General features: G+C 47.3%; 1 protein-coding gene across 6 annotated transcripts in view; it reads left to right on the forward strand.

The window, feature by feature from the left end:
• The window catches only part of AK7 (adenylate kinase 7), a 57,309-nt gene extending 41,123 nt beyond the window's left edge, over positions 1–16,186 (forward strand). For 2 of the 6 annotated variants that reach the window (XM_021099675.2, XM_021099676.2), the window contains exons 15-18: positions 6,685–6,882; positions 10,342–10,562; positions 14,244–14,402; positions 15,719–16,186. In XM_021099675.2, the coding sequence (XP_020955334.2) occupies positions 6,685–6,882; positions 10,342–10,562; positions 14,244–14,402; positions 15,719–15,757 (617 nt within the window). In that variant the 3' untranslated portion in view covers positions 15,758–16,186. Of the gene's footprint in view, positions 1–183; positions 3,029–6,684; positions 6,883–10,341; positions 10,563–10,659; positions 11,099–14,243; positions 14,403–15,718 lie in introns of those variants that run through there. The other 4 variants (XM_021099678.2, XM_021099677.2, XM_084970137.1 and 1 more) reach the window with 4 other exon arrangements.
• Positions 16,187–16,435: the final 249 nt, after the last annotated feature.

Genomic DNA, 16,435 nt, shown 5'->3' on the forward strand with positions numbered 1-16,435 from the left:
CAAACTAAAGACGGCATTGGGGGGCAGATATCAGGGATATTGAAGTCCTGCAATGGGCAGAAATCCCTCTGAGAACACTTATTTCTGCTGCTCCCTCCTGTTAACAGAGCAAAAAATGAGCCAATTCTTTGGTGCCCTGACTTCCTCTTATTTTTTCTTATTTTCTTTTTTTCTTTTTTTTAGGGCCCCACCCTCGGCATGTGGAAGATCCTAATCTAGGTGCTAGCGCTGCCCGTCTACACCACTGCCACAGCAACGCCAGATCCAATCCACGTCTGCGACCTACACCACAGCTCACGGCAACCCTGGATCCTTAACCCACTGAGCAAAGCCAGAGACTGTACCTGCATCCTCATGGATACTAGTTGGGTTTGTTACTGCTGAGCCACAACAGGAATTCCTTTTTTCTGTATTTTAAATTGAGGTAGAGTTGATTCACAATATTATATAAGTTTCAGGTATATAATGTAGTGATTCACAATTTTTAAAGATTCTATTCCATCTGTGGTTATTATAAAATATTGGCTCTATTCCCTTTGCTGTACAAGTGCCCTGGCTTCTGATCAGTTGGTGAGACCACCAGGGGCTAGATCACCACCCCTCCTTCGTGGTCTGTTTTAGGTGCTAACCATGCCGTCTTTTCTGGAAGAAATTCAGAATCCAGAATTGAGACTGGGCAGGGAAAAGGTCTCAGTTTCCTAACTCCACTGCAAGGTTTTTTTGGTTTGGTTTGGTTTGGTTTTTCGGTGCAGCATGCAGTAGCTTGATGTGGGATCTCAGCTCCCAGGCCGGGGATTGAACTCAGGCTGCAGCAGTTCAAGCACTGAATCCTAACCACTAGACCGCCAGGGAACTCCCTCCATGGAAATTCTATTATGTATTTACCCTGAGCTTTCACAACCTACCCTTGAAAGAAACATATAAACAATCTATTTCATGAAAAAGGCTTTGCTGTGTCCCTGGCAGGCATTTCTGGGACTCTGCCCTGAACTTTAAAAGTGTTTTTCTTTTCTTTTCTTTATCAGTTTTCAGGAGGCTGAATCAAGTCTTGGTCATAAGATAAATACAGGAACAGCTATTTGCAGCAACTTAGCCCACGGTTATCACTCAGAAAGGCCAGCTCCCTGTGTCAAAGTCTCTCAGGGAGTTGGTTCAGAGCTATAATCCTCTCCTCCTCATGGTCCAGCTACAGCTCGTGATGAAGCTTCTGGAGGCAGAGACCACCAGACAGCAGTCATCCTCAGTAAAGGGCATTTGCTGCTTGCCCTTGGGCTCTGAAACCTGTGGCGGGAACATGAAAGGCCAAAGGGATGGGTTTCTCAGATTTCCCATGGATTTATGTATTTGCCTCAGAAAAAGTTAAAAAGTAAAGTCAATTAGTCTAAATAACCAAGTCGGTCCAGCTTATGAGTTGATCAAATCTGGGCCATATTCACTCACGGCAGTCCCATCGTGAAATCCTCCTGTTCTCCCTAAGGCAGCTGGGTAGAATTCAGCTCAGCTCCCCATCTGTCCTGCATCAGACACCACAGGAGACAGGAGCTCACTGAGCCTTTCCGTGAGCCCCCAAGGCGGGAATTATCTCCATGGCTCCCTGATCCAGACCCTGAACCCAGAGACGGATCCAAGTCCACTTTGTCGGGAAATGGGAGGGCTTGGATTCAAACTCAGGTCTTCTCCCTCCACCGCCCCCCAAAAATGGAATTGACACAGCCCTTCCCTAAGATTAAGGACACGGGAAATGCAGAGGTAAAATGATGCACGAGGCTTATCCTGGTGCCCTGGGCTGCCCTCTCTTTGTTGGACGGGACCCACACCTGTCTAAGAGCTAGTCTCTTTGGAATGCTTAATCTGTTCTTTTCAGTTACCCTCTTTCTAGAACATGTCATTATTTTCTGTCTTCCAGAAGGAAATCAGATCATTGTCCTGTATGTACTGTGGGACTTTAAGTTATGGAAGTGACTGAGCCACAACTGCGAGGCTAATGCTATTGAAAGAAGAATGTACTACATTTCTCCAGAGAAGGGGGTGTGGCCACCATGCAGGGCCACGTGGGGAAGCATCAGGCTTGGTCACAGGGCAGGGAAAGCCTAGGACCTAATCTTTCTTGGGGTCTCCGTGGGAAGGGCAAGGCAGGGGCAGAAGAAACAGATTTTTTAGAGAACTGGCTAGTTTGAGTAATTGCAGTGGGCTGTGGTCACTAGTTGCCTGATCCCGGCCCTGGGTTGAGCTAAGGCAGGAGAAATATTGGCTTGGTGTGAGTTATATAGAGAGGTTGGCTGGCTCAGCAGTTAGTGATCCTGACTAGGATCCATGAGGACTCGAGTTTGATCCCTGGCCTCACTCAGTGGTAAAGGAACCGGTGTTGCCGTGAGCTGCGGTGTAGATCGCAAATGCCACTCGGATCCCAAGTTGCTGTGGCTGTGGCTGGCAGCTGCAGCTCCAATTAGACCCCTAGCCTGGGAACCTTCATATGCCTCGGATGCAGCCCTACAAAGAAAAAAAAAAAAAGAGGTTGGTTGGCTTGCATATGTGAGGTGTACATTCCCTCCAAATTAATTTCTCACCATCTTTAAGAATTAGGAAGCCCTAGGAGGGGCAGCTTCTCCCTGGGTTATAAGCATCCCCTAAGACATCAAAACACCATAAGCTACAGAAAATAATAAGCATGATTAATATAAGCATCAGGGCTTGATTTGAATGATGCAAAGTTTAAATGTACAGTAATTCAGTCCGAGGTAGTAGTACCTCTTATTGATAAGTCATTGCATTTTATCACTGCTATTAGCCTGTATCCAGTTGGATTCTTTTCATACCTGCTAGGTGAAGAAGGCAAATTTAAAGTTTACCTACCTGACCAATATGGAAAAATCTGTTAAGACATAGATTTTTCCCATGACTCCAGATAGCGAAATACCAAGCAGAAACCTGTTACTTATTTTCCATACTCAGCCAATACAGGGACAGTGGACGTGCTGAATAATTATCCTACGATACTGCAAAATCCTGAGGTTCTCTCTACATAAAAGAGAAAGGACTTAAAAAAATCATCTAAAAAAATCATCTAGTGGATATCACTCATATCTGGAATCTAATAAACAGCAGAAATGAACCTTTCCACAGAAAAGAAAAGCATGGACTTGGAGAATAGACTTGTGGTTACCAAGGGGGGAGGGAGAGGGAGTGGGGTGGATGGGGAGCTTGGGGTTCATAGATGCAAACTATTGCCTTTGGAATGGATTAGTGATGAGATCCTGCTGTGTAGCACTGGAAACTATGTCTAGTCACTTATGATGGAGCCTGATAATGTGAGACAATAGAATGTGTACATGTATGTGTGACTGGGTCACCATGCTGTACAGTAGGGAAAAAAAATTGTACTGGGGAAATAACAATTTAAAAAAAAAGAAAGAAAAAAAGTGATCTAGTGGAAAACATAGGTCCTCCTATTAAAACTCTTTGAAAATTGGAACCCAGGAGTTCTCTTGTGATGCAGTGGGTTACGGATCCAGCTTGTCACTGCAGTGGATCTGGACACTGCTGTGGCGCAGGTTCAGTCCCTGGCCTAGGAACTTCCATATGCCTTGGGCACAGTCAAAAAGAAAAAAATTAGTGAATTAAAAAAAAAAAGTTGGACAGAGTTCCTGTCGTGGCTCAGTGGTTAACAAATCCAACTAGGAACCATGAGGTTGTGGGTTCGATCCCTGGCCTTGCTCAGTGGGTTAAGGATCCGGCATTGCCGTGAGCTGTGGTGTAGGTCAAAGACGCGGCTCGGATCCCATGTTGCTGTGGCTCTGGCGTAGGCCACTGGCTACAGCTCCGATTGGACCCCTAGCCTGGGAACCTCCATATGCTGCAGGTGCGGCCCAAGAAAATGGCAAAAAGACGAAAAAAAAAAGAAAGTTGGAATCCAAGGTATCACTTACTATTTGTAACATTTTGTTAACTGGGCTCTTCTACCCCCCAATCACTGGGGAAAAAAAACACAGAGTATTATATGTTAAAATTCTTGGATTATGAACAGAATTATTGTTTTTGTTGTCATTGTTTTATGGCTGCACCCGTGGCATATGAAAGCTCCCAAGCCAGGGATTGAATTCAAGCCACAGCCCCACAGCTGTGACCTAGGCTGCAGCTGCACAACACTGGATCCTTTAACCCACTGTGCCAGGCCGGGGATTAAACCAACACCTCTGCAGCAACCTGAGCTGCTGCTGTTGGATTCTTTTTTTTTTTTTCTTTGTCTTTTTGTCCTTTTAGGCCCTCACCTGTGGCATATGGAGGTTCCCAGGCTAGGGGTCTCATCGGAGCTGTAGCCACCAGTCTACACCACTGCCACAGCAAAGCCAGATCCAAGCTGCTCTGTGACCTACACCACAGCTCATGGCAACGCCGGATCCTTAACCCACTGAGCAAGGCCAGGGATTCAACCTGCAACCTCATGGTTCCAAGTTGGGTTCATTTCCACTGCACCACGATGGGAACGCCTGCTGTTGGATTCTTAACCCACCGTGCCATGAAGAATTATTAAGTTTTGATCTAGCTGTCTGATAACCTAGAGCTGAAATAGATTCAGTTTCCAGTGAATTTACGGACGTAATTTTGATTTAACCATATCAGCATTTGGGCATCCAGATGTCTCCTATTCAAAACATAGCTACTCATGAAAATCAAACGGTGAAAGGTGAACATTTGAACTAAAGTAAAATAGATCAAAAAAGTGGTAGCATCAGACTATGATTACGAATTTTTTTTTTTTCAGCCATGCCCACGGCATGTGGAAGCTCCCAGACCAGGGATCAAACCTGAGCCACAGCAGGGACAGTGCCAGATCCTTAACCAGCGGCACCACCAGGGAACTCCATGAATTTATGGAATGTATTCCACAAGCTCTGTCCTCAGCTTTTGATGATGTTCTCGCATGTTCCACACACCCCTGGTCTGCGCCCGGCCTGGACTCTGTCCGGCACCCTTTTTTCATCCCCTCAAGAAAGCTGACTAGAATGCAGTTAAGTGAGAATGGCATTATTATGTGCAAACCAACACAATTTTAGAATGAAAATGAGCCCACCCCCAACCTTTGCCAGGCTCTTACAGGCAGCAGGTTGTTTTACACATTCTCAGATGTTCTCAAGAGGACGGGCCTCTGGGCCTCTGGTCCTCTGGCCCTGTCGAGTACCTTGCCTCGAAAGTTTATTTCACAGATCTATACTTCAATCATTCGTTCAGTCTGTCCACACATATCCACGGAATCTATACCAGGAGCTGGAGAAACGTCTCCTTTTATAGTTTAAAAGAGAATTGCAGAGTTCCCTGGTGGCTCAGCTGGTTAAGGATCTGGTGTTGTCCCTGCTGTGGCTCTGGTTACTGCTGGGCTGTGGGTTGGATCCCTGACGGGGAGCTTCTGCATGCCACAAGTTTGGCCAAAAAAAAAAAAAAAAAAATTAAAAATAGAGAAAACCGCAGAGTTCCCATTGTGGCGTAGTGGTAACGAACCCGACTGGTAGCCATGAGGACGCAGGTTTGATATCTGGCCTCGCTCGCTGCCATGAGTGAGGCGTAGGTTGTAACAAGGCTCTGGTGTCGCTGTGGCTGTGGTGTAGGCTGGCAGCTCCAATCCGACCCCTAGCCCAGGAACGTCCATATGCCGCAGGTGCGGCCGTAAAAAGCAAAAAAAATGAAGAGAGAAAGAAGAAAATCGCAGGAGGGTGAGATGGCCACCATTCCGTGTATCAATTACTGGATAGGCCCCGGCCGCGTTCGACCGAACAGACTTTTCGTTGCCCATGGCATGAAGTGAGGCAGGAACATGATCCACAGAAAATTAAACTCCCAGGGGAGTCTTTGTCTTATTAATTTAGCAAATCTGCCATTAAAGCATTCTGCTCATAGTGGTGCATCTCTTTGGGAGCCTGCGCTGGAAAATTGACACGGTGAGGATTCACCAGGAGACTGACAGCAGGTATCACAGGGCTATTCGAGGTCTGTATTTATAACTTCTGCTGCTTTTACTGAAAGAAGTAGGGAAGGGTGTTCCCTGGAGGCTCAGTGGGGTAAGGATCCGGCATTGTCACTGCTGTTACTGGAGTCACTACCGTAGCACAGGTTTGATCCCTGGCCCAGGAACCTCTACATACGATGAGTATGGCCAAAAAAAGAAAAAAAAAAAAAGTAGAAATGAAAGGAAGGAATGCAGAAAGGGAGAGAGGGAGGAAGGGAAACAAAAATAATAGATCTTGGAGTTCCCGTCGTGGTGCAGCAGAAACAATCCGACTAGGAACCATGAGGTTGTGGGTTCAATCCCTGGCCTCGCTCAGTGGGTTAAGGATCCAGTGTTGCTGTGGCTGTGGTGTTGGCTGGCAGCTGTATCTCCAATTAGACCCCTAGCCTGGGAACTTCCACTGCGGCCCTAAAAAAAAAAAAAAAAAGACAAAAGACCACAAAATAAATAAATAAATAAAAAATAATAGATCTCACGAACTACCCACCGATTGGGCCTCCTAGGGTGGCCGTTGGAAACCGGGCTGATTGGCATACCTATGCCTGCATGAGAGGCAGCAAGGCCAATGTCAGGCCCTTTGCGGCAACAGGAGGTCCCAGATGGTAACCAGGCTTTTGGTTTAGCAGTGAACTGTCCACCAGCACAGTCACCACGTGAGCTCACGAGCTTATCCTTCTCTCCAGAATTCGTCTGTTCGCTGGATGCCTCGGATGATTTCCTGAAGGAGCGGGTGATCAACCTCCCAGAGAGCATCGTGGCGGGGACACACTACAGCCAGGACCGCTTCCTCCGAGCTCTGAGCAACTATCGGCACATCAACACCGAAGACGAGACTGTCTTGAACTACTTCGATGAACTTGAAATCCACCCAACACACATAGGTACCAAGTAAACCCAGGGATAGCGTGAACGCGGAGCACTGCCGCCCCGTATCAGGACCCCCAGCCAACCCGGGGCACCCTGGTCATAGGGCTGGGGGAGGACAGGGGGCTAGAACTGTGTGCCTGGGGCCGGGAAGTCAGTCTAAGACAGGGGAGTGGCCTTCCTGAGGATTTGGTGGTGTGGCAGGTGTTACTGTTATATGAAAACATCTGGATATGTTCTCGATGCCAAATTGGCATTTTGCAAAGGGCACTTCAGAGATAGGGGTGTCACCTGCCAGTGGCTTTGGGCCATTTCCCCAGCTTCCTCAGGGGCCGCGTTCCATCCCCACAGCATTTGAGGACACTAGTGCTCTTCGCAGAGGCCCTCTTGGCTTTCAGACTGGCCAGCTCACCCCTTAGCTGCTCAGAAATTGAATAGCTCTTCAGAGCGTTCTTCCTGCTTCCGTAAACCCTTAATGCAGAGATTAGCGCCCAGCAAGTGCTTGGTGAATACGGTCTCTCGTTGGCCTCGCCGCCACTGTCACTGCTCCTGGCTCCAGATCGCAGCTGGTTCTCCTCTCCTTGGCCGGCAGAACCTCCAAATTTCCTTTCTAGCTTTCTGGATCTGGACACCTGGTCTTCCTTTGGGTTTGGTTAGAAACCCCTCGCTTGGTGGAAGCTGAGTGGGCCAGGCTGACCTTCTGGGCCTCCCAAGGCCTCGTTTCAACACCAAGAAGCAGCTGGACAGCATCTGGATCCTGAAATACTGGGAGGCTTAGAGCTACGGGAAACTATCAGCGTGAGCCCAGAGAGCTGATTCCAGGGCTGGCTCGGCCTTCCGTCTTCTCATTTGTGAAATGGGAAAATAGTTCCTGGCTCAGAGTTCTCTTACAGCGCAGCTGGTAAAGGATCCAGAGTTGTCACTGCAGTGGCCCAGGTAGCTGCTGTGGCTTAGGAGGTTCAATCCCTGGCCTGGGAACTTCCACATGCGGTGGATATGGCCAAAAAGACCAAAAAAAGAAAAGTTCCTGGTGTGTAGAGCTGTTAACGAGTGGTGAGGATAAGAGGTATGAGAAGTTTATAACTGAAAGAATTATGAAGCGTTCATAACTGAAAATTCATTTTGCTTTTAGTACTAATATGAAGACATAAAATGATGTGGTGTCATCCTGTGGTGCCTCAGTGGGTTAAGAACCCACCATAGTGTCTGTGAGGATGTAGGTTCAACCCCTGGCCTCTGTCAGTGGGTTAAGGATCCAGCGTCGCCGCAAACCATGGGGTTGGTCATGTATGCGGCTTGGAGTGGTGTTGCTGTGGCTGTGGTGTAGGCCAACAGCTGTAGCTCTGATTTGACCCCTAGCCTGGGAATTTCCATATGCTGTAAAAGGGGGGAAAAATGACACAACTTATAAATCTGCAAATCCTCTGCTTTGCACCCTCCGAAGTGGTTGGGTTGTGGCCTCATTTGGACAGGCCTGTGTTTATGGTACATGTCCTGTATGTCAAAGCTAGGCATTCCACACCTCCTGATATGGCAAGTAATTTACCCTATTTCATCAGAGAGCTAGAAAAGAATGGTAAGCAAATTTCACAAAACAGTGATTGTCATCTCTTCAGGAAAGCCCCCAAAATTATTTCCGGAAAGATCAGGAAAGCCCCAGGGAGAAAGACAGAAACGTTGGGGTGGAATGAAGGAGCGACCACTGGGCTCCCGTCACATCCTGCACCCTTCACATCTGGCCTCATGTCCACACTGACCGTCGGGGAGATGACGGAAAAGCAGAGGGGAGAAACGCAGCACACGGGTGGCCCCGGGGGAGGGTGTCGAGGTCAGGAACACAGCCCGGCCTCAGGAGGGTCTGGAAGGAGGCCCTGGAAGGAGGCCCTGCAAGGACGCGGCCGTCTGCATGCCCTCTCTGGACTCCACTTCTCTCTCGGCATCTCTTTTCTCTTTCCCTCTTTGGACCAGGACTGCCCTCTCTCTCCGTTTGTCCCAGAGCCCCGGAGTTTCCGGGTTCCCCTGGGAGCCAAGCCCAGAGCCAGACGTGGGGAAGGTCCTGGCTGGAGCAGGTGCTTCCCCCCCACCCCCCACCGCTAATCGGCACTTCCTCCACCCCAAGGTCAGGGCAGAAGTCAGTCCTCCTGGAGACAGCGGTGTTCTTTGCCCTTGAGAACTTGCTCCGGAAGCCTCGAGCATTTTCAGGAATGTGTCCGAGCACTTTCTAGGCATCGAGCTTGTCAGTTCTCTCCTCAAGGAGCCAGGGAGAGAAGAGTTAAATGTCAGAGCGCAGGCAACCAGGAAGTGGCCCCCAGGAGGTTTCTCTTTCAGTTTCGTTTTGCTCTTTTTTTTTTTTTTTTTTTTTTTTTTGTCTTTTTGCTATTTCTTGGGCCGCTCCCGCGGCATATGGAGGTTCCCAGGCTAGGGCTACCCAGAGCCACAGCAACGCGGGATCCGAGCCGCATCTGCGACCTACACCACAGCTCACGGCTGAGCAAGAGCAGGGATCAAACCTGCAACCTCATGGTTCCCACCCAGTCAGATTCGTTAACCACTGCGCCACCACGGAAACTCCTGTTTTGCTCTTTTTAAGGGCTTGCCTCTGCCCACGCACCGACACACCGGCCCTGCTTTTCCTCTCTTTCTGTGTTAGAATCCAGCGGTGCCTCCAGTCTAGGTCAAGGTTATACAGAGTTAGTGTGGGAGTGGGGGAGGAAAGACAGCAGTGGCTGTGCTGGGGGCCTAGGGGAGCAGTGACCCCCAGGGAAGGGTGTCCACTGCTCACCCGTCTATGCAGACTCCCCCAAGCAAACCCCAGAGGCTGGTGCAGAGTTTACTCTTTAGCGCTTCACAGGGGAACTTCCTGTCACCAACAAGCCATTTCGTCCCCTCCTGACTCCCTCTTCTTCTTCCTTTGGTTTTGATATTAACATTAGTCGCATATTCTGAGGTTTGGGCTTTTTCCTATTCAAGCAGGCTAACTGAAACAGTTCATTTTTTCTTTTTTATGAATTGAAAATCTATCCCAGGATCATTGATTCTGAGAAAGAGAGGGCAAGAGAAACCTGGGGGTCACCCAGCCTGACCTCCAAGTGAAGGACTTGTCTCTGTGGAAACCCCCGAGGGAAGGGCCCCGGTCTCTGCTGGAATGCTTCCAGGGTGGAGAACGCCCTCCTTCTGAGGGGGTCCACACCCCCACCATCCGCTCAATCAGGGGTGACTGTCGCAGCTCCAGGTCCAGAGCCCTCATTTTGCCCCCTGCGATTCCCAGATGCCGGCCCGACATTTGCCAGTGAGGCCAGAAACTCTAAACTGTGCTGGTAACGAGAAAGGGAAGCCCCCATCTGGTAATTCATGCCTTGCCAGCACAAGGTACCCGGGATCGGGAATTTTCCTGAGCGTGGTCTCAGACTAGACTGCAGCCAGGACCAGACGCTAAGAGTCTGTGTTGATCCCTGTCTCTCTTCTGGTATTTAAAGATGTAGGGAGACTCGAAGACGCTCAAAACAGACTTGCTATCAAACGGCTCATCAAAGAGATTGGGGAGCCCCGCAATTACGGCCTAACAGACGAAGAAAAGGCCGAAGAGGAGCGGAAGGCCGCGGAGGAGCAGCTGGCCAGGGAGGCCTTGGAGGAAGCAGAGCGAGAGCAGCAGGAGGCGGTGGAGACAGCCGAGAGGACGGCTCGCTGGGAGGAGTGGGTGAGAGGGAGTGTGTGTGGCTCTAACCTGGTCAGCCTCACTCCACCCTTCTTCTCCAAATCACTGACTCTTACTTTTTTTCTCTCTCTCTTTTTAGGGGGGCACACCTTCACATAGGGAAGTTCCTGGGCTAGGGGTCACATCAGAGCTGCAGCTACCAGCCTACACCACAGCGATGGCAGCTGTGTCTGTGACCTAGGCCGCAGGTTGCTGCAACGCCGCATCCTTAACCCCCTGAGAGAGGCTGGGGATCAAACCCCAATGCCGGGCTCTTGGCCAGCTGAGCCACTCTGGGAAATCCAAATCACTGACTCTTACCTATTCCGCCTCCTCAAACAGGACTCGCATCCCCTGCAGGGCTCCACTTCTTCTGACCAGGGTGCCAGAATTACGTGCTACCTTCTGGCTGGTCTCTCCAGCTCTGCCTTGTCCACCTCCAATCTGTTCCCCTGCTGCCGCCAGATATCCTTCTAAAATACAGATCCTCATAAAAAATTTTATAAAATTTAAAAATCAAAATAAATAAATAAAATGCAGATCCTCCATGGCCATTCTCTGTTTAAACTCCTCACGTGTCACTGGCTCGCCATGCGGTACACTAGAAAAAAAAAATTGTATTGGGGAAATAACAATTAAAAAAAATAACAATAAAAAAACCTCCTCACAGGTGGCCTATCACCGTTAGACAAGAGTCCAAACTCCCTATTGCGGCCCCCGAAGTCCTCCGTGACCTGCCTGTTTCTAATATTTCCCGGAGCATCCACGCATCCCGCCACCTGTTGCAACGAACTTCCTCACTTGCTCGGTCTCTGCTAAAAGTTATCTTCCCCATGAGGGCTTTCAACGCTTGCCCATCTGCACAGCAAGTCATACCCTTCCATGATTTAAAATTTCCCTGCTTGCCCTTATAGTATCTACCGTACCGTATCTTTTTAATCTTTATCTCGTTTATTGTCTTTTACCTGCATAGAATTTAAATTACACGAGGGCGGATATTTTGGTCTGTGTTGTGCACCACCATATTCCCAAAGCTGACAATAGTGCTTGGCATGTAACAGACACTCGACAAACATTTGTGAAGGGAGGGAAGGAAGGAGGGAGGGGAGGGAGGAAAGAATCTCTTAGGCATAGATCTTTGGGTGCCGGATTATCTCCTTAGGGTAAATTCCTAAGGTTTGCTAGGTCAGGGTTTAATTTGGGGTCCATATTTATTTATTTCATTCTTATTATTTGCCTGTTAGGGCCACACCTGCAGCACATGGAAGTTCCCAGGCTAGGAGTCGAATCTGAGCTGTAGCTGCCAGCCTACACCACAGCCACAGCAATGTGGGATCTGAGCCTAGTCTGTGACCTACACCACAGCTCACAGCAACGGCAGATCCTTAACCCACTGGGCGAGGTCAGGGATCGAACCAGCATCCTCATGGATACTAGTCAGATTCATTTGCTCTGCTCTACAACAGCAAGTCCTGGGTACATATTTCTCAACTACCCTTCAGCAGGGGTAAAGTCCACATGAGGTCTACCAGTGCCTTTTCCTACACCTCCTCCAAGCCTGCTTTCTCACCTGTGCTCACACCTGCCAAGCTGATAAACAAAAAACAATGTCCACGTCTCTGATCTCAAACTTAACAACTTATTAGTTAGGCAGGTAGATTTCTTCTTAATGATACACAGTTTCTCTCTGCTGATGTTTGGGTTCTTGTGTATCTTTTACTTCTGATTTTGTAAAAGCAACCCCTGAGTGGGGGGAGGTGGGGGAGGGATGGACTGGGAGGCTGGGCTTAGCTGATGCAAACTGTTATTTATAGAATGGATAAACAACAGGTCCTCCTCTAAGGCACAGGGAACTAAATTCAAAATCCTGAGATAGGGAGTTCCTGACATGGTGCAGTGGAAACGAATCAGACTAGTATCTGTGAGGATATGGGTTGAGTACCTTGGCCTTGCTCAGTGGATTAAGGGTCTGGCATTGCTGTGAGCTGCAGTGTAGGTCACAGACGGGGCTTGGATCCAGCGTGGCTGTGGCTGTGGTGCAGGCCAGCTGCTGTAGATCCAATTTGACCCCTAGCCTGGGAACTTCCATATGCTGCAGGTGTGGCCCTGAAAAGCAACATAAGGAAATAAATAAAAAAATAATAACATCCTGAGATTAACCAAGTGGAAAAGAATATTTAAAAAATAACGTATCTATATGTGTGTGTATATATATATATATATATGCAGATGTGCATATTTATGTATAACTGAAACACTGTGCTGTATAGCAGAAATTAATGCAACAGTGTAAATCAAGGAAGGCGGGAGAATAGCAGTGCTCATAGAAAGCCTAGAAGGTACTGGTCTGACGGGCGGGTGCTAGTCCTTGCTCAGCACAGGCCTTGCTCCCCCAGGACTAATGATCCCAGCTCTTCTTCGAGAGATCGCCTGTCTCAGCCTAGCGGATTAGATAGGACTTAAGCCCATCGATTCTGCCCACCTCCTGGCCATGGACGCCAGTGTGGCCAAAAATTTTAAAAAATTAAAAAGCTCGGATATTACAGGCGTGCACACTCTTTTCTAGGCACTGTCTACTACACCTCAATTGAAAACCACCACCACCACCACCACCACCGCCTCCTGATAAGGTAGTTGAAAGAAGCAGGGATGGCCTGGGGGACAGCAGTCGCCCGAGGTGTGCTTCTGAATGCAGATCCCTCTCTTTGTAGGTATACGGCCCTGACGTAGCTCCTCTCTGTGTCCCATTTTCTCCATCTGTAAAATGAGGATGATGGTGGCACCCGCTTCACAGCGTCACTGTAGTGATTAAAGAAATAATATATGTACAAATATGTGGACAGTGCCTAGAAAAGAGTGTGCACGCCTGTAATATCCGAGCTTTTTAATTTTTAAAATTTTTTGGCCACACTGGCGTCCATGGCCAGGAGGTGGGCAGAATCGATGGGCTTAAGTCCTATCTAATCCGCTAGGCTGAGACGGGCGATCTCTCGAAGAAGAGCTGGGATCATTAGTCCTGGGGGAGCAAGGCCTGTGCTGAGCAAGGACTAGCACCCGCCCGTCAGACCAGTACCTTCTAGGCTTCCTATGAGCACTGCTGCAGTCCTTTCTCCCTCCCTTCCTTCCTTCTTTCTTCCCTCCCTCCTTCCTTCCTTCCTTCCTTTCTTCTTTCACTTTGCTACATCTGGGCAGCTACAAATTATTTTGGTTTAAGAAGTGAGGTAGGGGAGTTCCCGTCGTGGCTCATCAGAAACGAATCTGACTAGTAACCACGAAGACACAGGTTCGATCCCTGGACTTGCTCAGTGGGTTAAGGATCTGGCCATGAGCTGGCATGTAGGCCACAGACACCATTCAGATCTGGTGTGGCTGTGGCATAGGCCGGTGGCAACAGCTCCGATTCGATCCCTAGCCTGGGAACTTCCATATGCTGTGGTGTGGCCCTAAAAAGACCAAAAAAATATAAAAAATGCAAGTAAGGTAGGGATCCATTTTCTAAATGACGGGGCAGTTATCATACCACCATTTACGTTTTTCTCTGCTGATCGGAAATGCCATCTTTTTCATAGCGTGATGAGCATTTGCAGCAGTACCTACTTCTAGTGTACTCTGGACTGAATTGTATGGAAGTGTTCACTGCCTTTTCTGTCTATTTACCCCACCCCCCCAATGTTCTATTCGTAGAATAAAAGACTAGAAGAAGTGAAAAGAGAAGAAAGAGAATTATTGGAGGCTCAGTCCATTCCCTTGAGAAACTATTTAATGACCTACGTTATGCCGACGCTTATGCAGGGTCTCAACGAGTGTTGTAAGGTTAGACCCGATGATCCTGTTGATTTTCTGGTAAGAGAATTAAGTTGTTATTGTTGTTGTTTGTATTTTATTTACTTTTTATTTTTTAGTTTTTGGTCTTTTTAGGGCCCCACCTGAAGCATATGGAGTTTCTCAGGCTAGGGGTCAAATTGCAACTGTAACCGCTGGCAAACGCCACAGCCACAGCAAAGCCAGACCTAAGCCGCATCTGTGACCTACATTACAGCTCATGGCTATGCTGGATCCCTAACCCACTGGACGAGGCTAGGGATCAAACCTGTGTCCTCATGGATACTAGTCGGATTCGTTTCCACTGTGCCACAGTGGGAACTCCTTGTTGTTTTTAAATGTCAATTTGAAAATAAGATTTGCCTGAATCTAAATGGAAAGCCCATTGAGATAGAGAAATTTTGTGGCTGGTTATTTGGGAAATAGTTTCTTACACCTTCACAGTTTATAATAAGATTTTTATTTATTTATTTTAATCTTTTTGCTATTTCTTGGGCCGCTCCTACGGCATATGGAGGTTCCCAGGCTAGGGGTCTAATCGGAGCTGTAGCCACCAGCCTGCACCTGAGCCACAGCAACGTGGAATCTGAGCCGCGTTTGCAACCTACACCACAGCTCACAGCAACGCCGGATCCTTAACCCACTGAGCAAGGGCAGGGACCGAACCCGCAACCTCATGGTTCCTAGTTGGATTCATTAACCACTGAGCCACGGCGGGAACTCCTATAATAAGATTTTTATTAATTATTATCAAGTAAACATGAATAATACAAATATATGTCTAATAAATATCTTGTAGTATCTTCTAAACTGTTCATTTTTAAATTTTTTTCACTTTTTCATTTTTTTGAAGTTTTATTGAAGTGGAGTCGATTTACAGTGTTGTGATCATTTCTGCTGAACAACAAAGTGGTTCAGTTACACATCCATCCTTCTTCAGATTCTTTTCCCACACAGATGATCACAGAATATCAGGTAGCGTTCCCTGTGCTATACAGCAGGTCCCCATTGGCCAGTCATTCCGTATTCCTCGATATATATATATATTTTTTGCCATTTCTTGGGCCGCTCCCGAGGCATATGGAGGTTCCCAGGCTAGGGGTCGAATAGGAGCTGTAGCTGCCGGCCTATGCCAGAGCCACAGCAACACGGGATCCAAGCCACGTCTGCAACCTACACCACAGCTATTGGCAACGCCAGATCCTTAACCCACTGAGCAAGGACAGGGACTGAACCCATAACCTCATGGTTCCTAGTCAGATTCGTTAACCACTGAGCCACGATGGGAACTCCCGTATACCTCAATATTGACTTGTCTTTCTTTCTTTCAATTGTAGGCAGAGTATCTTTTCAAGAACAATCCTGAAACTCAGTGAAACTTTAAAGATTGCATGCCATGTACTTTTACAGAGGTGGAGATGAGTTTAACATTGTAATCTGAAAAATTGCTTTAAAAATGTTTTTTGTAGTTTTGGGGAAATTCTTTCTTTCTTCCTGCAAAGAAATATTTTATTAAGTAGAATCATCATAAAAAGCTCTATGGCAATGAGCTACTGCATCACTAAAAGCATATTTTGAGAGGTAAATTGTTAAGGTATCTGTGCATAGCTTATGGGGTAAATACTGATTTAATATTTCATTCTTAGTCTAAGTATTCTGCACACTAATACTTAGAGTAACTTAATTTATAGCATGAGGGAAATCAGACTATGTATTATTCTAACATGTATGCTAATGAATTTATGTGGTTTGTTATGGCCCATTTGTGCTGGAAATGGAAATAAATTAGAACTGTTTATGCTTTATGAGTCATAGTAAGTCTGACATGATTGGTTTCTACCAGGATGCCTTTTGAGTTCAAGACTAGCATCCCAACCTATGAGTCAGAGAGAATTATAAACCTTTTGGTAGAAAAGTTCACATAATAGGATGAATACTTTTTAATATCTGTTATAATTAGAAAGTTACTGAATATTTTTAACAAACTGACTTTACAGTATAGGAATAAATAATCAATCCCTATGGGCCTTTTCCAGTTCTGAAAATCCCATAAT

Source organism: Sus scrofa, chromosome 7, assembly GCF_054392235.1.
Source record: "Sus scrofa isolate SSC_HxYL_T2T_F1_AM1 chromosome 7, Sscrofa_HxYL_maternal_Yorkshire_Landrace_v2.0, whole genome shotgun sequence".
NCBI classification, from domain to species: domain Eukaryota; kingdom Metazoa; phylum Chordata; class Mammalia; order Artiodactyla; family Suidae; genus Sus; species Sus scrofa.